General features: G+C 38.8%; 1 protein-coding gene and 1 long non-coding RNA gene across 6 annotated transcripts in view; one reads left to right on the top strand and one right to left on the bottom strand.

Moving 5' to 3' along the window:
* pnt (ETS transcription factor pointed) overlaps window positions 1-24,200 on the top strand; it is a 130,277-nt gene that overhangs the window by 72,732 nt on the left and 33,345 nt on the right. For 4 of the 5 annotated variants that reach the window (XM_011065395.2, XM_011065396.2, XM_011065394.2 and 1 more), the window contains exons 4-5: window positions 19,424-19,540; window positions 22,741-22,950. In XM_011065395.2, coding sequence (XP_011063697.1) covers window positions 19,424-19,540; window positions 22,741-22,950 — 327 coding nt within the window. Of the gene's footprint in view, window positions 1-3,565; window positions 6,908-19,423; window positions 19,541-22,740; window positions 22,951-24,200 lie in introns of those variants that run through there. The other variant, XM_011065397.2, reaches the window with a different exon arrangement.
* Window positions 9,857-19,411, bottom strand: LOC147910545 (uncharacterized). Its single transcript, XR_015548435.1, has 2 exons — window positions 13,688-19,411; window positions 9,857-11,871 (listed from the first exon to the last, which is right to left on the bottom strand). It is a non-coding gene; the product is annotated as an uncharacterized LOC147910545 (long non-coding RNA).

The following is a 24,200-nucleotide window of genomic DNA, read 5'->3' as shown; positions in this document are numbered from 1 at the left end:
GACTTTGTAGTGCATTATTTTCTCTTCGAATATGTCCGAGGCGAAAAAGGACATGAGAGAAGAGCCGACGCGGCAGAAGAGAAGGAAAAAGAGAGGGACGAGAGAGAGAGAGAGAGAGAGAGAGAGAGAGAGAGAGAGAGAGAGAGAGAGAGAGAGAGAGACACTCGCCATGTAAAGGAAATGACGTTGACACGTGTGTCTTTCTGAAGTATACGAGCACCCAGTTCCAGCAACCACTACCACCACCAACACCATCACCACCTTTTCCAACACTGTGGAAAGGAGCACGACGATATATCTCCTTTCCTTACGCTCTTTCGTATCTTACAAGTTTACGCGTTCTCACGCTCTCCATCCCACTTCTCTCTCTTCCTCTCTGTTTCTCAGCTACATCTCGCCGTTTCCAACGGTGAGTGTACGCTCCGATAAACGTTCCACACGCACACACTTTTCGCACGTACGTGGCGTGTATATACCTGACTGCGCGCAGGCGAACACACTCCGATCGCCGAGATTACGAGGTAGGGCTTCAGGGAGAGAGAGCACATCAGCTTCCTAGTTATAATAAGCGCCGCAAAAAATGTGGCAAAAACCTGCTCAGCCTTCGGCAAGTATATACCGCGCCGAGCGCGTCCAGCAGCGGCCAGCTTCTGCTCGGCGCTCTCTATCGCTATCTATTCGCGTTCCTTTTGTTCCTACATCCTCTCTTCCTCGGCCTGCGCTGTGCATCTTTCTTCCTTTTCGTCCTGTTGCGCTCCTCTCTTCCTCCTCCTCCTCCTCCCCCCCCCTTCCCTCCTCTTTGATCACCGTAGGTGTTACCAGACAACAACCTGCACACCGGGGCCAGGCCAACTTCCTTCCTGCGGTCATCCTTTTCCGTCCTTCTCTCCCGTTCTTCCTCTATTCTGTACACCAGGACAACCCGCCCCCTTCGGCAGCGCACAACCTTCCCTCTTATCCTCGAGCCGTTATCTATCACTGTGCCGTCGTTTCTTCCCCTTTTCTTCTTCCCTGACACCTGGGGCGGCGCATCCTCCGGCTCATCACGGCTGTCCGTCACGTTTTTCTACCGCTTCCCACAACGTCGTGTATTGTTATTATTTCCCCGGCTATCGTTCCCTAACCCCTTCCTACCTGGCCTACCTGCAGTGATGTAACGCGCTTTATCAATTTCCGCGACGCTAATCGACGATAATAATTTTCTCGCGGCGCGACTTCCGGGTTTCTTAGCGCGCGACCACGCTATTTTACCTCGCCTTTGCCGGACTTGTGAATGAGGTTCGACAACGCGCCTCATGTAATTATTAATTAGCGCCATAACCGCACAGCTGCATCGTACACCAAGCGATGTATACTTCCAGCGGCCGGAGTTGATTCATTAAAGTTCAGCTGTCTAACACAAACGAGCACTGCGAGCATCGTAATTATATTATTATTAATCACGTCTAAAGCAAATCTTTGAAGAAGATTTTAGCAAGAAGTAAATCGAATACCTTTCTTTTAAATATCTCAATACAATAACATGTTTGTCATCGATAAAAGGATCTTAGTATCTTCAAGGTTTTTAGTTTTCCAGAATTATAAAATAACATTCAATATTAATATGATTATTATAAAAAGGCATTTTATTACTCCTTTTGTTGCTATTCTTACATCACTTTGAAATAGAATTCTTTTTATATACAGATATGTATCTTTCTTGGAAGTTAAATGAATGACTTTCAAGATTTCTGTGATGAAGCGCTTTCTAATTTAAGTGATTTAATTATAGTTTAAATCGCTTAAAGATTTTATCGAAATCTATCCGGGGCCAATAATAAGACGAACATCTGTTAGAAAATCAAGATTAGAATCAAGCTCGCCATGGTATACTGTGTCTTGCCAAATTGTCTCTCGGTAATTCGTTTCCCAGTTAATCTATCGAAACGAGAATGCAACGTAACCTGTTGCAAGCGAGTGAGAAAGAGAAAACGCCCACGGAGGAAGGAAGATGAGAAGACGCAGTCACGTCGCGTTCGTACAGTTATACGTACGAGAAGCGGCGTAAAATATAGCTCTTGGAATCGCGAGTGGTAGCTGCTGGAATGGGTGTCGAGAGAGGAGTGAATGTCTCATCGCGATTGACGGTACCGGGGCGAGTTTATGAATGGTCCTGCGGACGTGCCGGAAGTTGCTAGTCGCGCAAAGGAAATTTTTAGCCTTTACGCCCGCAGGCGACAAGTTTTTCATCAATCACGCGCACGACATCCTCGGCGAGCCCGCGATTCGTCGTGCGACCGTAGGAAAGTTACTTAAAACCGTGTTTGCTTTAGTAACGTATAATTATGCCGCCTTTTTATTGTCGATTATTCCGCCAACGAAGAAGTTGTAAAAGTACCTCGTGACATCCGCGTTTCTATCGCCTCGTTAAAAACTTTACCGTACGACCGTCATTTGCCTTTGTTATGTGTTGGTGTCATTAAGCACGATCGTTATCACGCGATCGAAGGGGTTGTTCTCATTTATGTATTTGCATAGACAGTATAATTAAATGAGTCATTCCAGAAATAATTTATGTAAATTTTATTGGCATGTATTACTTATGAGAATAATCTCAATATTTATATCTTCTATAGTATATACCAATATTGAAACCTACCTAATAATTATATCTAAAGACATTTCATTATTATCTTATTATATTAACATTCTTCCTCCAATGATGAAATCCTAGCATGAAATCTTTTTTATACGAATAGGTATATTTTTAAAACAAAATATTATCTCTCTCTCTCTCTCTCTATTTTTAATCATTTCAAAATAAAGCCATTTATAGAACGAATTACAGTAGAACTCCATTTATCCGATTATGTCGGGGAGCAAGATAGTTTTAATAATCGAATGAATTGGATAGAGATTTATTAACATTACTTTCTACCAGCACTTATTATTTCCGATAATAGGAGCTGACGTTCAGAAAACTGAACTGAAATCAAGCACGTCGAGCTCCTATTGTTCAAACTACGGCGCCGAATATTTAAGACTGAGCATGAGCTTGTTTGTATAAATGGAGTGCAGACAAATGAGTTCTACTATACTTGATTATTTGGCAGTCAAGCTCGATTTAGTGATGCGTCAATATCGCTACATTGAAATAAACTTATCCATTGAGTTATATGTTAATAATTAGATCGAAGTGCTCTTTCACGTTATTGATGATAATTTGATTAAATTAAATGTTTATAAAACAATTTGCAATCGAATAAAACCCAGGGAGAAAAAAAATGTATATTTTCGAGTTTTACCCAAGCGAGATATATCAGAAATTATATTGCAATCCATATATGTCCTTCGTGCTGGCGTATATAAGCAGCGAAGACTACCGTGCTCGGAAAGATAGTCTACCCTGCTATCTGGGCAGCTGAAAGAAGGTCACGCAAGGAACTGCAGTCATTCTTGGAAAGTGCCGACTCGTTTCTTCATCTAGCGTGACGTCAACGTCACGACCACGACGACGACGACCACGACTACGACGACGACGACGACGACGACGACGCCACGACTACCACGACGACTACCACGACGACGACCACGACGACGACCACGACGACGACCACGACGACGACGACGACGACGACGACGGTGGCGGCGAGCAGCGGAAAAGAGATCTGATCTGAGTGAGGAAGAGAGGAAAGAGAAGGAGATGAAGGAGGAGAAGGAGGGGGAGGAGGAGGGAGCCTCTCGGGACGGTCGAGGTGAGCTACCAGTTAAAGCGTGCGGCTCGGGCATGAATGAACGAACCGGCAAACCGAATGAAGGAAGGAACGGACAGCGGCGGACTTGCGCGCCCGTGTATTAGCCAACTCGGTATTTACTCCTCGTCGCGCGGACTCCGCGTCGCGCGTGTGTGTACTGTACGTGCACGTCGCCTAGCGCACCCGTATGCTTTGATTTTACGCGCGCGGCACGGCCGGTTGAAATAGAGAGAAGAGGAGTGAGAGAGACGGATCGGGAGAGAGAGGAAGAGAGAAAGATAGCGAGCGAGGGACGCATGCGCGCGCGCGCGCGCGCGTTCGTAGCGTGAGTGTCGACGCCAGTGATAGTTCGCCGCGTGTGACGGGAGAGTATTCATTCATAAAACTCAGAGTGAGAAGAGTGAGGGCTAGGAGGCCTGCTGGCCTGTGCCGCACCACTCCGCTCTCGCGTCGTGCGATCGTAGCGTTGGTGGGGAGTCAAGTGTTTTTCGTCTCCCTCTCGCATGTCCCTTCCAGTTCCGTCATCGATCTCGCTTGTTCTTCCCGTCTCGTGCTCACTCGCGCGTATGTTTAACTTCATTCTCTCTCTCTCTCTGTCTCTCTCTCAATCCCTCCCTCTCTTTTTCCTTCTGTCTCCATCGCTCCGTTTAATTCCACCTGGATATCTTCTTCACGGATGACCCACGCCGTTCGCGTTACTCTTTTCGTGATAATTTTACGTTTTTACCTTCGCAAAACAGCTCGGTTAGTCGTATTTTCGGATTGCATTCTATATTCGCGTCTGCTTAACGTTTTTCCCTACCCCTCGGTTCCATTCAGCTGAAAATATCGCTACTCTTACGTGTCCTCTGGCCTACGTATATTAAGAATCTCCTACGTCTCTTTTCGCATAATTCGGCTCGATCTTCTTTTCCTCTCCGCTTCCGACCCCTGTATACCTCTCTTTCTTCTATCTTTCTCTCTCTCAGTCTCCGGAGTTGCTATCTACGGATTGCATACTTCCCCTATAATAAACCGAAGTCCCTCGCCGCCCACCTCCTTCGCGCGTCCTCATCTTTCGTTCTTACGCCTCGCTCTCCCTCCCCCTCCTTCCCGCCCCTCCTCCTGACATCCACGCGAGCGCACGTTACATACACATAGCGCGACTGTCATGCGACTTAGCCATCCGTGACACCGGAGTCACGATGAAGGGAACCGACGACTCGCCGATCGTCTTACTCTTGTTCGTCTCCCTCTCTTCCCCTCTCGTAACTCGGTTCCCCGTAGCGTGCGAAGAAAGCATCTTCGACGTTTTACCCGCGTTTTACCGCATCGTTTTGCGGCTCTCCCCCCCCCCCCTCCCCCCGAATACGACGGTTCCCCGCAAAACTCGCGTGTTCACCTGAGTGAGTCGTGTGAAACGAATCTTGAATCGGTACTACTGACGTCACCCCCTCCCCCCTTCGCTGGACCGTCGACGCCCGTGAAATCTTGGCCGGCCTCGCGAATACGTAAGACGCGATCGGAGACGCATCCACTTCCCTTCTCCGAGAGAGAGAGAGAGAGAGAGAGAAAAAAGTTCTCCACGACGCTCGATCCCCCTTCTCTTGCTCTCCACTTCCCTTCCCGCTTCGGGTCTTCTACTTTTCTCCTGCACCTTTGCTCTCCTCTGCCTCTTCTTCTTCTTCATCTTCTTCATCTTCTTCTTTGAAGTTTCTGCCCCTCGTTTCTCATTCTCCCTCTCTCGTTCTAGCTCTCTCTTTCTCCCGACGTATACGCACTTACCTGCGGAACACGGTCGTATACGTGCCCGACAGTGGCGCTTCGGCTTAACGAACTCGAACTCCGGTGGCGCCGAAGGAAAGATCGTTTCGTAGCCGGGGCGGCGGATCACCTCGATCCTCGAGCCATGAACGCGGTACACAACACACGGACGCACGGTCCCGAGTACGAGGAGCGTCCGTGACGTAGCGCGGGGATACGTGCGTGCGCTCTCTCGGCCTCTCGCCGTTCAGTGCGCGCCGTCTCCGGTCTCGCGCGTGCGAGTTCCCTCGAGAGTGTGTCGTCAAGTGCCGCCGCGCTACGAGATCGTCAGGTAGCGATCTCGACTTGGTGAAACGCGATCGAGGGTGTCCAGGCGCGCCTGGTACGAACGAAATTTCCTGGACGTCTCTCGAATACGTGATAAAGCGAGCGGGGAAGGAAAGGCGAAACGGAGCGGGGAGCATTTCCGTCTCTCTGACGGAGACCGGGCGACGTTTCATATTTTCGGACTTTCGCTCCCTCCATCCGTGGAGTTGATTCTATCTCGCCACGTCGCTCTCCGTCCGTCCCTGTCCTCTCCGTCCTACTGGTCTCAGAGCAACCAGCGGTTGCGCAAGCAGGTATTCGGAAATAACCCGTGTGGGTCGCAGTTATGAATTGATAGCAAACACATGGTGGACACGCTGTGTTCCGAGCCCGCCCGACCAGTGGTGCGCCTCCTCGTCGAGGCTCCCGGATTCTTCTCTCGATCTCCTCGCAACTGCCTCACCGAGTTCAGCCCGTCATTGACAACTTGAAACTGTCAGCGGTCAGCGGTTAGTTTGTGTTACGTTTCATCGCTACACTGTGACGCTGTGTCAACAATTGGTGATTTCGATGGCACCGAACGATCGTTTATCGTTTCGAGTAATGGTGCGTTGTCCCTGCGTCACGAAAAGTGTATTCGTCGCAAAGTGATTTGCTAATCGACGCCAGTCGGTCCTTCGATAAGAATTCTCTCTCTATACGTCAGAGGACGTGTGCATTATGGGATAGACAATCAGGACTCTTCGTCTTAAAGGCTGAACCGACGATAAATCGATCGGCATGTGATCATCGACGCTGTGTGAGATCAAGTTCAACGTTATACACGTGGAACTGAGTGAGCAGCCAACTTTTCATCTTTGATGGTGCACCTGCGACTTAGATGATTTCACTACGAACGACGAATTTCCGTGAAACCTTGAGAAACATTGAGAGAGAAGGAACGAGAGAGAACATGAGTTTGGTAGTGAAATATAAAAGAAAAACGGACGAATGACACTGATGATTCTGGACTACGTGCATGTGCAGTGATTACACAAGATCGGCACTCATGTACGTTGATTACGGCGGCGACACTTATGCCGGAATGGGAATCAAGGCCATGAAGTCCTTTGGCAGGTCCAGAGGTAGGAATCTCAAGGACAGAGCTAACTGTAGTTACCTTACATTTGTCTCGTTACAGCAAGATGTAATGAAGCGTAAAACATTTAATATAATGATTTTGAGAGGGTTTGTTGATAACCGTAAGAGTTTCACTGTTCAGAATATTACGCGATTTCAAGTCATTATATGTGCTTACCTTTTTTTTTTATTACATATTGAATATGATCGATATTGAAACTCAATTGCGAAAATGATTAGCATTGACGATAATAAATAACGTATCACGTCAGCAAAATTAAATGAAACGGAATAAAAGTCGTAACATTTGTCGATATTATAAATGTAATATAAGATTTTTACGGTATTCAACAAATTGATTTAGACTCATTGTGTATTCACAATTTGTAGTAATGCCTAAGTCGCAATGCCGGAAAAATGAGATTAAGTATAACTATAAGTATAACTATAACAAAATTAATATATTCTATAAAAATGAAATGACAAAAAATTTCATTCTTAGCGAGAGAAATTATTGTCATTGAAAATTTCAGTATATTTTTTATATATCTGTACAACTTTACTAAGAAATTTTAGCTATAGAACTATTAACTGATAAATAAATATAAGTAAATATAGGTTTTTATTTAAATAAAGTATTTAAAATAAAGTATTAATAACAAGATAGAAGAAAACAAAAAACACTAATAAAAAACTTTCCTTTTTTATTAACATTTTATTAAAGAAATATTATTAAAAAATTACGTTAGCTTATATTATTATTATTGTTATTATTATCAAGTGAAATTCGTCTGCAAGATGTACAAAAGAATATCTACGATGTACAGATTTAGTAAACATTCACTTATTCGTGCAGTCTGCAATGGTAATTAGAGGATGGTATATAAATTTGGTCCGTGCTCAGGCCATGCGCGCGAGTCCCACTTCCGGAAATGAAGACTAACCCTGACTCTGACATTGGAGACGCCGTGATCGTGCCAACGTGATTAACGCAAACGTGACTTAGTTTCCGACAGATTGTGGCAGATGTCATCGACGCTGCTCGCGCGCGAACATAATCCGTACTGCTCGAATGCACTTCCTGCAGTTGGGAGGACTCGCTGCTAGGAGATTTTGACTTATTGTAACGAGATATATCGGTTAATCAAGGCGGCAGAGGGGAAAGTTTATTTAGAAATTTTAAATTTATTTTGTTATTACATAAATCAATTAACAATTTTGTACAATTTTTGTATCAAGTAATAATTAACATTCTAGCACATTAATCTCAAAGTTAGAAATCTCATCGTTACATACAAGAACAGAAATATTTCATAGTAAATAATTCTCTTTGCGTAAAAAATCGAAAATGTACAATTAACATGTGACATTATACTATTTTATTTGTTATAAAAATAATAAGATTGGAAAACGTGTAATCGTAGGGTCTTTCAAGTTTTAGCAATCGTTTTTGTGTAGGAAATTTTCATTTTTTTTTTCTAGTTGAAAAAATTTTTCGCGAGCATAGATTTATTGAAATATTCCAAAAAAATTTATTCGTTGCAAGGCTTGCCTAAGAATTCGTATAGTCGAACAGTTTCTTACGGTCTCCTGTGTGCGATCCTTAAGTAAGGGATCTGTCGAGCGAGTAGTTGCTGCTGCTATTCGACGATACTTCCTGGCAACCGGTTTTGAGCCAACTGCTTGATCCGTTTTCTTCGTTGCAGATATCGCAAGTAGAGCTCTTACTATTCAAAGTATTTCTGGTATTCGTATATTGGATTAATATTGACAGTGCAGTGGAAACGATAGCGCGGCAATGTGGATATTCTACGATATGTTCGAAGACCGATTCGATCAAGTTTGCAGGAGAGTAATATACAACACGGGTATATAATGAGCGAGGATTAACCGCGCGGTATCGCGGGGAAAAAACAAAAACGGTGCACTCGTTTTGTTCGTTGAGGGCATCGACTTCTCGAGCAAAACACTTGGGATCGTCCGGAGCGAATCAGATTTTTTTTTTTCAATGATTTACGTAACTTTCGAGTTGCAAGTACATATGTAAAAAAAAAAAGTGAAACACTTGAAGTTTGAAGTGAATTTAAATACTAATGCTTCTTATTAATCACGATGTCCTTTCACTTCCATTCGTTATATCGATATATCTTAACTCAGGGTTCTCGTGACGTATTTCTTCCAGTTGACTCGATATGTAAAAATTTGGAAATATGATGTACTTTTTTTATCAAACGGAAACTATACTCTCTAAATCTGAATCAGTGGATAATCATTGATATCGATGCTAAGTATGCCACTGGTAATCAATTAAATGTGATAAATTAAATGTGAGATCCCTAACCTAGTTTTAGTGCTTAAATTCATTGAATATGGTATTGGAAGATTGAAATTAACGTGCAAATATCAGTATTTTAGTTATATAATATTCGAACATTCTTCCTTTTTTAATTGAACTTCACTGATTATCAGTGCAAATTATGCCATTGGGTAATTAGTGATTATACACTGATTCAGATTTAGAGAGTAATATTTTTAATTTCAGCATTACTTAATCGAAATATTTATATCGATTGTTGTTGCTTAATTATAAATTTTACGACACTTAATAATTATCGGTTGAACTGCTGCTAAAGTATTTTTCTACTTTTAATAGCTACGATAACGATTTACTGTACCTTTTTTGTACTGGAGCTATTGTCATGATTTTAACAAAACCCATAAAGAAGAATATTTCTATAACGGTTGTTCAATTCGAATGATCGAAGAAAGCTTGCGTAGTATTTAAAAGAACTTAATTGGTATTAAGCTGAATACTTACATTCCGTGCTGTAGGTAGTTTATAGGTTAAAAGATCTTTAAAGAAGATTTTGGCACGTTCGTTTCCATCACACTTTTCTCACAAAGTTTACATTTAGAGAAACAATATCCTAGTTAAAGGAAATCATAAATGCAAATTTTTTTAATATGTCTTATTTTAATAGTCTGGACACAAAGCAGATATAATTGGAGAGATTAATGTGTGTTAAAGTTAGAAAGATATCGCACTTTGAATTATATCTGAGAACTTAAGAATTCGGAATTCATTATGTAAAATACGGTCATCTGGAAATATCGTTTACAACGTTTGTTACACGTTATAAAGTTGATCCGCTTAAGCGAGCGCGTTAAATGGGATTACTTATAATTGCGCGAAATGAGAAAGTGGACACTTTGTGGCGCGGCACGCCATGGCGCGACGCACCGAGGCATAATGCAGGCAACATAGTATTTCAATAATTCATTTCGTGGAAGTAGCAAGATTACACGTACGCTACAGACAGTGATTCTAACTTTCATTGTCAGTACAATGACATAAGCATTGCGTTGTAGCGCGCCGTCATTGCTTTCGACTGACACGCGTACGAATTGTACACCGCATTACATACACTAGAAAACAAGTTGTTTCCCGTTCGACTGTTACGTCAAGCAAATTATTTACTTAGAAGAATCGAGAAAATTATTTAGCATAACAAGACTTTTATTATTGAAATTAAAAAAATTAAATTTTTAACAATTATGATTTTTTTTTTATAAATCAAAGTCAATAATAATCAACGATCGAATTCTAGAACGTCGTATACAAATCAATCTTTTTGTATACATTCCGTGCAGCACGTGAACTATATAATGTAGCTGATTTCTTTTCATTGATTCTGTAATTGTGTGAATTATGCAACTCATACGATTACGAATTGCGCAATGAAAAATCCGTCGCAATAGCGCCTCGGCGAATATCATGGCACTGGGCGCGCACGCATCAAAGTAAAAACGTAAAACCATAAAACGAGACATTACACATCCCCAATGCCCTTCTATAAATATCCGCACGTATTTCAAAGTCAGTCAATCATATCCTGAACTGATTACTCCGAGCAATTTCGTATCGATCCAATTGTGATCGTTGGCGTTTATTCGTGGGTCTCGATTCCGCAAATAATTCGTAATTCAAACTGCATTTGCCGTTATATATACTTTTTATAAATACAATATAATTTACTATTTAAATATCGTAATTTGTATTTATTATAAAACACTCACGTAGCGGAAAAAAAATTAATAATACACTGAAAAAAAAAAATCTTAATTTCAAAGAAATATTTCTTTGCTTGTGTTAAAAAAAAAATTATTTTTTTGGATCAATGAAAATTTCTTTGAGAATAAGATATTGTACATTGAAAATAAGATATTGTATAATATTTTCAAAAAAATTTTCATCGATTCAAAGAAATAATTTTTTTGAATACGAGTAAAAAAATATTTCTTTGAAATTAAGATTTTGTTTTAGTTAGATTTTAATTCTTTTTTAATAGATTAAATATTTGCGCGTATATTAATTGTCACTAACTTACACGGAGAGAATTTTGTCTTAGAGTTTATCCTCAAAATATGATAATCGTGACAGCATTGTATTTCCAAGAATTTTAATGTAAATCTATCTATTCATTAATAAAACTATAATAAAGTATAAAAATAAGTTTGATTAATTTCACTAAAGTATATGAAATCCTTAAAATATTATATTGTACCACAATTACCATATTTTCGGGATAAATTTTAAAACAAAATTCTTTCCGTGTATAAAACATTTTCGAAAGGATTCCTAAGTTATGAGAAAATCTTTGCAACATGAATGAAAGATGACGCGCGTGTCCGTTCGCATGTGTATTTGTCCACAGCAGTGAGCAGCAAATGACTTGACCTGATTGTAGCTCTATATATATATATATATATATATATATATTTGTATATATGTATGTATGTATACATCAAAAAGTCGCATCTGGCAAAGATGTGCTCCGAACAACTGCAGAACGTTATCTTGATTCCGGTTTCAAAATGATGGCTGTTTAGCTCCCTCAAATACTCGTAAAATCTGATGTATAGAGTCCAAAGTGGCGCACTTTCTCTTGTAGACATCAAATAGGCCAAACTAACAATAAGAGAAATATTGTACTATTCAATATTAAACATTAAGTTTAATAAATTTTTATTAGCTTTATATGGTATTAGATTTAACGACGATAAAATTAAAAGCAACAGTAATTTGTAATTGTTTGCTTCGAATTGAATCCAATGTCTGATTTTTTTGACATTTGAAATTGATGTGATTATTACAAAAACACATATGCTCATTTATATTTTCAATTTAAAATGGAATGCTGAATATAACAAATTAGGCCAACTCTCAAATGTTGTAGAACAACTTCTACACAATATTGGTTTCGCGTTGCTTTTACACCAGTTTCACAACGCAATATTGGTCTTACATTGGTTTTATATTGATTTCACAGCGCAATGGATTTTGCATTGGTTTTATACGACTTTCACACGTAATCGGAATCACATTTGCGTAGTTATTATAGTTCACAGGCGGCTATGTCGGTCACGACGACGATGCATTTGCAAGTACGAATAGCAACGGTATGTAACAACGGTCGACTATTAAGGAGGAGAGGATCGGGGAGATGTGGTTTTTCTAAGAAAAAAAAAGTAACGATAAAAGCCTGATATAAATTATTTCACGGAATCTGACAGCGTGCATGAGAGGAGTAACTAATCAGTTGTAGAACAATAATTGGTTCGCGGTCCACGATGCGATGAAATGCTATGAGCGCGTTAACTTGTTTTATATATGCATGTGAATCATTAACCAAAATGTTGCTAGAGTATTGGTTGTGTTGCCGGCCAGGAAGTCAAAGACTTTATCTCACATTTTATCTCACTTCGGCCATATCTCGGCAAAACATTCCGCGATAATCGGAGTGTGACAATGGCGCCTGTCACGCAGAACCATTTCTCTCATCTCGAAGTTTATGAAAAATGTGTTCTGCGCAAAAATTCAAATTTCAGAGACATTTAGACATTTGAGAAACATAAGCTTTATCTCCTGGGAGAAACATAAGCTTTATCTCTTTATCTTTTAGGATATATTTCATTGCCTTTTAGATATTATTTCTAATTATCTAATCGTATTTCTTTTATCACTGAAAAAAATATAGGTTGAAAATAGACAAAGAGGAGAAAATAAATCAGAAGATTTGGATTATATTAATCAGAATTTTGATTATTTCAACTCGAATTTTAATAGATTTAATCAAAAAATTTTCCGGTTAAGATGAATAAATTTTCTAGTTAAAATAACTAGAATCCTAATTCATATAATCAGAATTTTTTAATTTTCATTTTTCTGAATTCCATTTTTAGTCAAATATTTTTTTGGTGAGTCATTTTATTTATATTTATTTAAAGCAGTGTTTTAATTGTTCCATTATTGTAATATATCTTTATTATTACATATAATTTATAAGAAGTTTTCGAATTTTCTTGCAAATTAGACTTTTATATACAGGATGTCCCGCTTTTCTGTAGTTAGAGCAGACTAAATTGAGTCGAAAGTCCTCTATTATTTTACAATTTTTGCAATGGAGATATTAATTACTAACAATCGCTGAATATTGGTTTTTAATAATTTCTTACTCAAATACTATCGGGAAAATTGCAAGAGACAAAAATTATTTATTTTCTCCTCATATTTTAATAGTATTTGAATTTTAATATTTTTTAAATTTTTGTGCGTATCGCTGAGAATCCTGCACGTGAGAATAGGGTCGAGTTTTTGAAAAAAAATTATTAAACGATTTCTATACTTCCTTGTGAGTCGAATCATTTTTGTTCAGCAACGCGTAGTTGGGTATGCGAATTAATTGGCACGGACAACGATGGTAAATTGCGAGAAGATTACTTACGACTAATTATGGAATTCTGCCCCTGTTATCTCGGCGAAACACGCGGTTTCGCGATAATCGTCGGTTAACAATGACGCTACCGCTCGTTACCATCACGCGCTATCAACTGCCGCGTACAACAAGGACTCTTTCCTTCTCCCCCAATCCTAGCGCTCAGCGATTTATCAGCACCGGCAACCGACCGTTTTGCGATTGTGATATCTCGTTGGGGGATTACCATCGCCAGTCCTAAGTACCTCTCCTTGAATTTTTCAGAGCCTCAATGAGCTGATAATCTCGGTTTGTCCCGCCCGCCACCTCGTGTATGATAATTCGCGGTTATGATAACGTACCCTGAATCACTGACGCTCGCTCGACTGAGTCGACTCGAGACACAAAGCATTCCATTTTCAGTACGTTTGCCCAGCTACGCATTATGAAAGTTAATTGCTCTCGCACTATTGATAACTAAGTTAAGTCGTAGTTCTGATCTCGATAAAACGTATCACGGTAAGGAAAGACCTTACTCTGCAGGGAAAGATTTTTTTCGTTTCACCTCTCTTATCTTTGCCTTGATAAATTTGACAAAAATCATAAAATTAAATTAATATCTTCTTTAGAGGAATGCTAGAAAATATACGTAAAGTGCATCAGCAAATACCATTAAAATAAAATTAATTTTAGTCCAAGTTCTTATAAATTTTTTTATATTCAATTTCACGTTCTTTTGATTGAAAGTAATTTTTTTCTAAAAATTGTCATCGTAAGAACCGCCTCTTGACTTTACCGTAAAAGTCCTTTATTTACAAGTATGCGCAATGATCGAGTATAATTTAGACACCGCATGCGAATAATACGTCTGTCCGACTAGGTTGTGTCGCATTTGTACACCTTAGGAAGGCATAGAAAATTCTGCGTTCTTCCCCGAGGGTTTCTTACACGGGATGAATGGCCTTACAACCTAGTCACGCTGATGCGAGGCGATGGATGAAACCAAACGAGCGCGGGAGAGCCACCGACCGGAGCAACAGGTGTATACCACGGAAAGGCGGGCTGGTGGCACGCTGATACTAACACGTGCTTGTACTTGCGCTTGTACATAGTTCGGTTTTAGTGCGATGTACAACGGATGTTGGATTGTGTTGTGGTGTCCGACCTCTAATTCACTTCACGATATTCAATTTTAATTTCTGTCAGTCTTAACGTACATTAGCGAAGTTAAAGTTCTTCCCAAACTTCTACTTGACGAAAAACTCGACATCATGATTTGACAGTCTGACATCCTAAATTGTTTTTTAAATTATGATTGATGAATTGTTACGTTGAATTTTCCTATCACGCATAGATCGTTACGTAAAACAAATAGGTACAATGGGTACAATAATTTTGGTTTTACAATCAGAATTTTATAAGAAAATATGTTTTTTTTTTTCATTTTATCCTTTTTTTGCTTCGTAAGGCAATCGCTGCTTTCGTCGATATCGGTTCTTCAAGCATTAGTACATTATTACGCTGTCCGAAGAATAATAATTTTCGACAGCGTGAAATAAGAACGACAGACGAATTTGGAGACGTGTTCCTCTCGCGTAGTTTGTTCAGAACAGCTGCCGCAGTTGTTTGGTTGCCGAGTATTCTTGAGGTGTAGAGGAAAGAGGGATAAGCCAGAAGACGTTGGTAGCACGTGCCTCGTGTCGGCTATACTCGTGAAGGTTACACATTCACCCTAGCATATTCCAGATGGACGAGAGAAAAAAAATCTCCTTATAAACAACCGCGAAGCTTGGGTTTGGAGCTGCTTTCATAGAACGTTCATTCGACTCGATTATCCTCTTTTAAAAAACCGCAAAATTCGTAGCAATCGTTATTCTTTTAATTTAATATTCATTTTATTATTTTATTATTTTTTTGTAAAACGATTTCATTAGCATTCAATGAAATATTTAGTAGCAATTATTACATACGGTGGCGTATAAAAGTTTCCGGTCAGTGATTATAAAAAAAAGTCTGAGAAGATTTTAATTATCAGGGATTAGTACAAGAATTTCGTTATCCATATCTTGTACTGAATACCTGATAATGGTTAAAGTTCATATCAGGCTTTGTTTTTTATAAATAAGAATACAAAATGTCAACTGGCCGGAAACTTGCACGCCATTGTATAAATTTAATACACATGTAAATCAATAAATCATATAAATAATAAATGAATAATCCGAGATGCTATAAAAGATAAGAAAATAATAGTTGAATGATAATTAAGAGAGAAAGTAAATGCAATTTCGCAGTTTTAACGCAAGTAAAGGAGATGTATAAAATATAAGAACAGTAATCTTGGAATGTCAAATATTTCGAGCAATAATTTATTTTTTGTAAGTGAAAAAAATAGCAGTTGCGAAAACGGGACGACTATAACTACATACTTTTTATACCTTTAATGGATTTTGTAATAACCATTTATGAACGATACGTCTCATAATATATGCTCATGAATTATTATTCTGATTTTTATGTTTCGTATTATTCTTATAAAAAAATTTACAAGATCGAGAAAGAGAGAGAGAGAGAGAGAGAGAGAGAGAGAGAGAGAGAGAGAGACAGAGAAATATTTAAAAGCTCGTTGTTCTTCTCTGAAACTCGAGACAGAAGTTTTTATTTCTTATGAATTAACAAACAACACATATTCACAATTATTACTTCTTTTTTTCTGTAAGTTTCTCGTAATCTGCAGAGCATGTTTAATTAATCGTATTTAATTATTCCTGATTATAAATATGTACTTTAAGGTTTAACTAAGGTTATCGGATAAGAAAAATAATTTTATCGGCTGGCATTAATTACTTGAAGAAGGTATATAACTTGGTCATTGCGCCGATCGCCACAAATAACGCAAGCTATGCAAATTTATGTTGAACGTGTCGAAGGTCAAATGCCACTTGGGTCGCGAGCTTCGAGTATTTTAAATTTCCATTTCGATTAAGTAAAAAGGATCGCGCTTCGTCTAACTCGACATCGATCGATTCGATCGGTAAGCCAAATACTTTTTATAAAGAAAAACGAAGAAAAAAAAAAGGAAAACTCGTTAATCCGCGATGCATCAACTCGCAGCACCTGCCAGCGAACGTATCGCAGTATCGCGATCTCTCCGTTACATTCAGGCTACAAATGATACACTACAGATACCCTGACCGCTCTGATTTATAACGCGATGTAGCAATATAATATAAAACTCGACACATACTATAGTATGCGTTCTATTTGTAAAATCAACGCGATTGATACCTAGAATTAAGCTCAGTATGTAATTAAGTTTGGATTTTTACACATTTAAGTCCCGGATTTACTTTTTTTTTTTTTTTTTACATCGCAATATATTATCCAATCCGGGATAAATTTTTCCTGACCGTCAAGATCATTATTTTGAACTTTATCAAATAATTATTACATTATTATAAATTATCATGTTAATCATTTTCGTATTTTCTGACTAACGTACAGAAAGATTGATTTTATTCAAGTATCTAAAAATTCAGTAGATACAAATTTGAAAATAATTTTGTTCAACCGTCAAATTGATTGATAGAACGTCATAACTTTTTACTGTATTATTCATGCTTGAGATACGTAATCATCTTAATGATTCAAACAAATTATTTTTAGGCCTGTATCTGTATCTAGTTGAATTTTTAGATTATATAGGAGACTTCGACAAAATATTTATTCTATGCGCCTATTTTAAAAAGAAGGTCTTTTTCACGATAATATTTTTAAAGCAAAATATTTCACCCTGTCATGCTCAAGGAAACGTGCGTTTTTTTTTTATTTTCTGACGCAAAGAGGGGATTCAATTTATTCATTAACAATGGAAATAAATACTTAATAATCGAAATGCATAATCCCAAGCGCGCAAGTCGATTATACGCAGCGTCCGCGCGAGCGACAGAGTAGAGCCGCAAACGTCGTTCCTGCGAAACTTCGCTCCTTTGAAATTCCATTCGCGTGGCCGCGGTTGCGCCGTTGGCACGTGAATTTTCAATAGATCGCCTCGCGTCCGAGACGCACCGCTCGCACGTTCGTCACGCATTTGAACAGCGGTCAGCGAGGGCCTATCTTTGGGCTATCCTTACGCGGACAGGCACAATTTCGACGATCAAAAATACAGGCTTGCCCCATTAAAATCTTTTATCATTTAAACAGAAAGCTTTTAACTTTCTTAAACGACATTATTCGGAACCGGTTTCCATTTACCAAATTACTGGCAGAAATAATCTCTTTTCTAAACGTGTTGATCCTTGTATTCCACTATTGACGCATCTAGAACAGATTAGAATGCCTGATATGTATTTCTATCAATGTAAATTAACTAACTGTAATCTTGATTTAATTTATTCCTTATCTTTTTCTAATTCTTAGAACTATGAAAAAGAACTATATAAAAAGTACACGGGGAGCACGATTTTGCTGAAGTATCGAAAAATTTTACTAAGTAAACAGACACGAAAATAATTTTGTTGGACCATTAAAATAATAATACTATTCAAATAGTAATAATACTACAAGAAATTTTTAGCATCCTACATAATTATTTTGACAGTTCAACAAAATCATTTATATCTAATGAACTAAATTTTCTAATGCTTCAACAAAATCGTTCTTTTCATGATAAATTAAACCGAGATGTTAATTTACACTGGTAGAAATGGGCAACTCAAATTCTTCTCAATGAGTTACTAACGGACGAGGCGTTTCGATGTCGTTATATCTCGCCGTTAATATCGCGAGAAAAGTGCGTGAGTGCCGTAAAGTGCCGTCTCTCGTTCGCCTCGGTGCGTCGTAGAACAAACGCAGTGACGACGACGACGACGGCGACAACGGCGACGGCGACGACGACGGTGACGACGGCGATGCACCTGCCTGCTCTGGCGGCACCACTCAGTTGCACCCCTCTTTATGACGATACTATCTAAGAAGGCTGTGTGTGCCCCCTTCGTTTCGCTTTTGCTCGCTTCGCCGTTGCTGGTAGCCGTGCGAGCGACACCTGACGCACGTACGCACTCGTAAAACGCGCGCGCTCGCGCACACGTGCGGCATACACGCCGCTTGCACGCGCACCTCGCTTGTGAGAAGCAATATTTAATCCGCCTTCTCATATGCCTAGGAGGGCTAAGCGCTCTTAAGCTCCTTTTCCCCGTTTTACCTCGTCCTACCTATCTTTCATTTAGCTGATCCGACGAATCCGTTTCACAATGCATCTTTATTTTAAATAAAGCCATACTATTATTATCATAGCTTTCTGTAAGGGGAATCAACATATTGATGTATTACGTGCTTATCGTCATTGAGCATCTATGATCGCAAACTTACGATGTATCTGTATCAGATTTGTACGTGCGAAATTCTCGTTCTGAGAAATTCAGGTATCTGCGCATATAAGTTAATTGATACATTTATAGCGCATTTTACAATATTTTTTCAACACATACAATATTTTACAAAATATTAAAATTATATTAGATAAAAAAATGTTGAATTATTAACAGTTGTTTTGTATGTAGATTAAAATTAATATCTTTGTTTACATAAATATAAGCATCAAATAGGGGGAGATGAGAGAAAATTTATTTATTTTTGTATCAGAAAGTTGCCGCAATGTTAGATGTGAAAAAGAAAAAGAGTAGGGATCTAAATGCAATCACGTATCAAAGTATATTTATATTTAATGATATAAAGTATATTTAAATGTCTTCGCGTTTTTTCTAGATATACCGGCGCAAGTGCCGCCGTTAACACCTGGGACCAATAAGAAGATGACTGAGGCTCTGGAGGCCTCCTTCGCGTCTTGGGAAAAGGAACGACTCCGCCTGAATATAACTAAAGGTCAGCTCTTTTTTATTCTCATTATTTTTATTATACTTTTTCGTGATTACTCGTAAACATAGCTCATATAAGCTTAATTAAAATAATCGTATCATCTTTTCTTCATAAAATCGCGTAATTACAAAGCGTCACGAAATAACAAAGCATGCTTTTATATCCATCGAATGTGTCTTTGTTATAAAATTGTAAAATCTATAGTTCTAGACTAATACCAGTAAACTGAAATCTACGCAAAATTTAACGTACCTCAAGATTACAATTGTAACTTTAAGTAGATGAACAAATTTATAGCAATAGTAATCGCCTTACGAGCGTAAATATTAATCTCTGATCTTTTATGACGGTTTATACAATTTAGAATTTATGATCCCCGTACCGCCTCACCGCGCAAGTTGTTAAAAAAATCGCTGCAGGCGCACAGAAGAGGGAGAGACAGCATACGCACGCACGTATATACGTACGTTCGTGTTGCGTGCGTGCGTGCGTGCGTGCGTGCGTGCGCGCGCGAGAGACGCGCGTAGACGCGGGTGCGCGCGATGTGACGCGATGTGCGACGAGGCGGCCGGCGATGTGCAGGAATTGTGAATGTGATGTTGATGGTTCTGATGGGGAGCCGATGCCACACATCCGGTATGCGCATTCAGAGCCACGCGGGTGTGACGTTACTTCCGGTCTACATGCCCCGGGTTCGTACCCTCCAGGCCAGATCACCTACAGTCTGACCTCCGTGAACCGAACGAGCAACCTCCTGCTCCTCTCGCCATTTCACTTCGACCCTGAGACCCTGATTCTTTTATTTTCAGAAAACATTAAAGCATTATTAGTAGTATCTTAGTAATATAAAAAGTATATTAATAGTATGTGTACAAAAAAAACTTGGAAACGAGTAGTTTACTTGATTTTTTTTTAGCGAAATTTATTCTTCTCCGCAAAAAATTTTTCGTAATTAGTTAAAAAATTAAGAATTAAAATTAAGAATTTAGGCCCTCCGCTCAATAATCCATAGATTGCTAAAAATCTACTTATGCATATATCTAAAATCTATTAATATGTATTATGTCGTCGAAGAGTATATATATGAAAACGCGTACCCTTACTATAAAGAAGACGCATCATGCATTCACAATTACGTTTGACGCATCATATCACATTCGCTATTATGATTTATTCAAAATCTATCTCTCTTTTGAATAATAAATACAATCGTAAAAATGCTTCGACGTATAAGGATGGATACCTCCGATCCTTATGAGTCTCAATATCTCTCGTGTTTTACTCCCATTACAATCAAGAAAGATATCTAAATTCAATCTTTAATATTTTTTAAGCATCTGTTTGTTTTTTTTTTTTTTTATTGAGAATTCCCAGATATACTTGATAAGTTTTACTTACATTCTTCAATATCATAACAGCAGGTGATATTTGTCAATATACCAATTGACAAATATCGACGATGTAAAACATCTAATTAATTTTGTTATCTAGTATCTGATGAAAATGAAAAGAGAGAAGAAGAATAATAAAATAATATATTAATAACGAGGGTCTATTATGTATGCAGCAATCGACCAGTAAGAGAAAATACGTGTGCAGCGCGCGCGTACACATGAGTGTGGACTTGTGTTCGAATGCGAGGCGAGAAAGAGAGTGTAAAGTCTGCTAACAACGCTTACGAGAAATAAGTTGGGCAAATATCGGTACGATCCTCAAACATCGGCGGTCGCTTTGAACGTGCCGTACCATTGCTGTTAGACACTCTTGTTGCCTCGGTACTTTGTTCACTTTTTCTTCCTATATTTATATTCTAGCCTACGCGAGAGACGTCAATTTATTTCGTACTTTATCGATTCCGCGAATAATGTCGCTCGTTCCAATGTGCAGTCCTATCTATTTTTAAATTTGTCCTATCGCGCGCTAAAAATTCTGTATGTTTATATAAATGTCAAAAAAAAATATTTATCGTCGATTTATTATCGTTTATTTGCATTGCAACCTGTGAGTACAGAGATTTTATCCGGAAAAGGGGCCAATAGTAATATTTCAGCGATATTATTTTTTAAAAAATGAGGGAAGAATTTCCATTATTATTTCTTTAGAATACAATGTAATACAAATATTTTTATCGATGAATCTTTTTCTAAATTCTCTTTTTTTAATTCTCTTTTAGTAATTCCTATTTGATATTGATTTTGTTTTTAAGATAAAGTGAAGGTACTTTATTTAATTAAAATTTACTCTACATTTAAATAATGTGTATATTTATATATTTATAATAATACGATGTATATACATATGCACAGCCAATTATTTCTATTTTCTTTTGTCTTTAATGCCTTTTTGCATTATAAAAGAACGTATACTTTGTAATATTATTCTGCACTTATTGTAACGATGTAAAGGTATAAAAGTACAAGTGTAGGGAGTGAAAGATTTTAAACGTAGATCGAATATCTCAAATATTAAATGAAATATCTAGATCCAGTTTTTTTCCAGGTTTTTCAAAACATTATTACTTCAATCTTTCTGCGGAATCTTTACGAGGCTAAATCTTAGATCTTTCGAATATCTTGCTCACGTCGTTAGTGTTAAAGGATGTTGTGCGAGCAAAACTATATACATCAGCGAGTCGCTACGCTGGCAACTCCTGTTTGCATTATGAGCCCAACTGTACTTTTACGCAGCGAGATACCACGAAACAATGCAAGACACGCGTGCAAATATGGGCGCGCACCTCAAATGGGACATTCCGATGTTTCTCGGTATTGCTTCCACCAAAGATGGTCGGCTTGGGTCCCGACTAACGATCACGCTGCCACAAATGACGGCGTATGTCATATAACGTTCGTTGGTCCTTCGATAACTTTCGAACATCTTAAATGCGCTCGTTCTCGAATGAAGAAATTTGGAAAGACGAAAAGTGGATTAGTCATTATGTGGAAATGTAAAGTTAAGAGTAAACGTTACCTAATGTTATCTAATGTTATCTAATGATAATGATCTATTCATTTTTATGTTTCGATAATGTTTTAGATAAGGCGATAATAAATCAGTTTTTTGATATTTTTTTGACAGAAGGGTTCTTTGTCGTAAAAGATTACAAAGCAATTAGTGATTACATAGCAATCCTTCTTCGGAAAACTCGACTAGTTGCCGAAAAGATAATCCGGTTCTTATTTTTGTTTTCTTTTTTTTTTTTCTAGACCCGAGGCAATGGTCGGAAGCAGCTGTTGCCCACTGGATGCACTGGGCTATCAGGGAATTCTCGCTGGAGGGTGTGGCGATGCAGCAACAGCCGTGGCAGCACATGACCGGGAAACAGATTTGTGCCATGGGGAAGGAATCCTTTCTAGCACGTGCCCCCGCCTTCATGGGCGACATCCTGTGGGAGCATCTCGAGATCCTACAGAAAGGTGCGTGCTCCTCATACAAACGGCGTAACCGGGTCCGTCAGTCTACCTCGAACGTCCCTTAGGTTTTTGTTGAATTCAATGCGTGATTATTTTATCGATTAATCTCGATCCTTAAGATATTTTTATTATAATCTTTGAACGGGGATCTCTGTGCGAGGAAGCCTGATGAGACAGATCATTAGTCTAAAGTATTTATAATGCGCTTACTCGACCGGACACAGTGTTGATCTGAACACAGTTATGATTCATGCACTGCCAACTATTAGTAATATTGCATGATAATTATATGATATTATTACGAATAGCTGCTGATAATCTGTTATATCGTGAAACAATTCCCGTAACTATTATTCTACCGCGAACATTTTTTTGCAATCACCTTAGCTCCGAATCATCAACGCGAAGTTTCTAATACAAGTATCTAATACAATGCTTGTAAAATTTCAAAAATTGAAAAAGAAACAACGATTAACAATTAATGTTGTTTATCTTTATTAGCATTGAAGAGAATATTGATTGATTCTATTTTTATTTGTACTACACAATGTCTATTTCTGATGTACAGAAAAAAAAAAATTTTTTTTTCTTTTTTTTTTTTTTGTTAAAAATAAACATTGCGATCAGTCTTGCATTTCTTACACGTTGGGCACTCACCGGTAATCCCGGTGTCGCAAATCGCGTAAGAAGTGTTCGCCGCGCGCGCTACGCACTTTTTATGGCAGGCACCATCCGCCGTCGTCGACAAAACCGATCGAATTTCCGTAAAATCGCGATGTCACGGCACAACGTACGAGCAAAAAGACTCCGGCGAACAATGACGGGAGCGATGGGGCGGTGCGCGCGGGTGGTGGCCATTTCTCTCTTCTCCTCCACCTCCTCCCGTGTCACTCTCCCGTTTCGTAGCGTTGAATCGACCCCCGTTTTTACCTCGCACGCAGCGCGAAGAGAATGAAACGGAGGAAAAGAAAGACAGAGCACCATAGAAACTCTCATCCCGGATATCCGCCGAAATGGTGCAGCGCCATTGCCGCGGCCACTTAGACGCTTTCTCGGGAGGATGTATTCGCGTGCACCAAAGAATTTACTCGAATTTCGATCTCGCGTACCGTCAATGGCCGGCAGCTTCGATTCGACCGGTTCCTCCTATTAGATCCCCGTGCCCTTTCATGGTGCGTGCGCTCAAAACAACAAGTCAAGTTCACCATAAATGCGTCGTTCGATCGTTTTAGACGAAAAAAAGTAGAGAAAAT

Source organism: Acromyrmex echinatior, chromosome 2, assembly GCF_024713525.1.
Source record: "Acromyrmex echinatior isolate Ae372 chromosome 2, ASM2471352v2, whole genome shotgun sequence".
In the NCBI taxonomy this organism is placed as follows: Eukaryota; Metazoa; Arthropoda; class Insecta; order Hymenoptera; family Formicidae; genus Acromyrmex; species Acromyrmex echinatior.
Note: the sequence above shows the minus strand (reverse complement) of the source record. Positions and strands in the feature narration are given on the sequence as shown.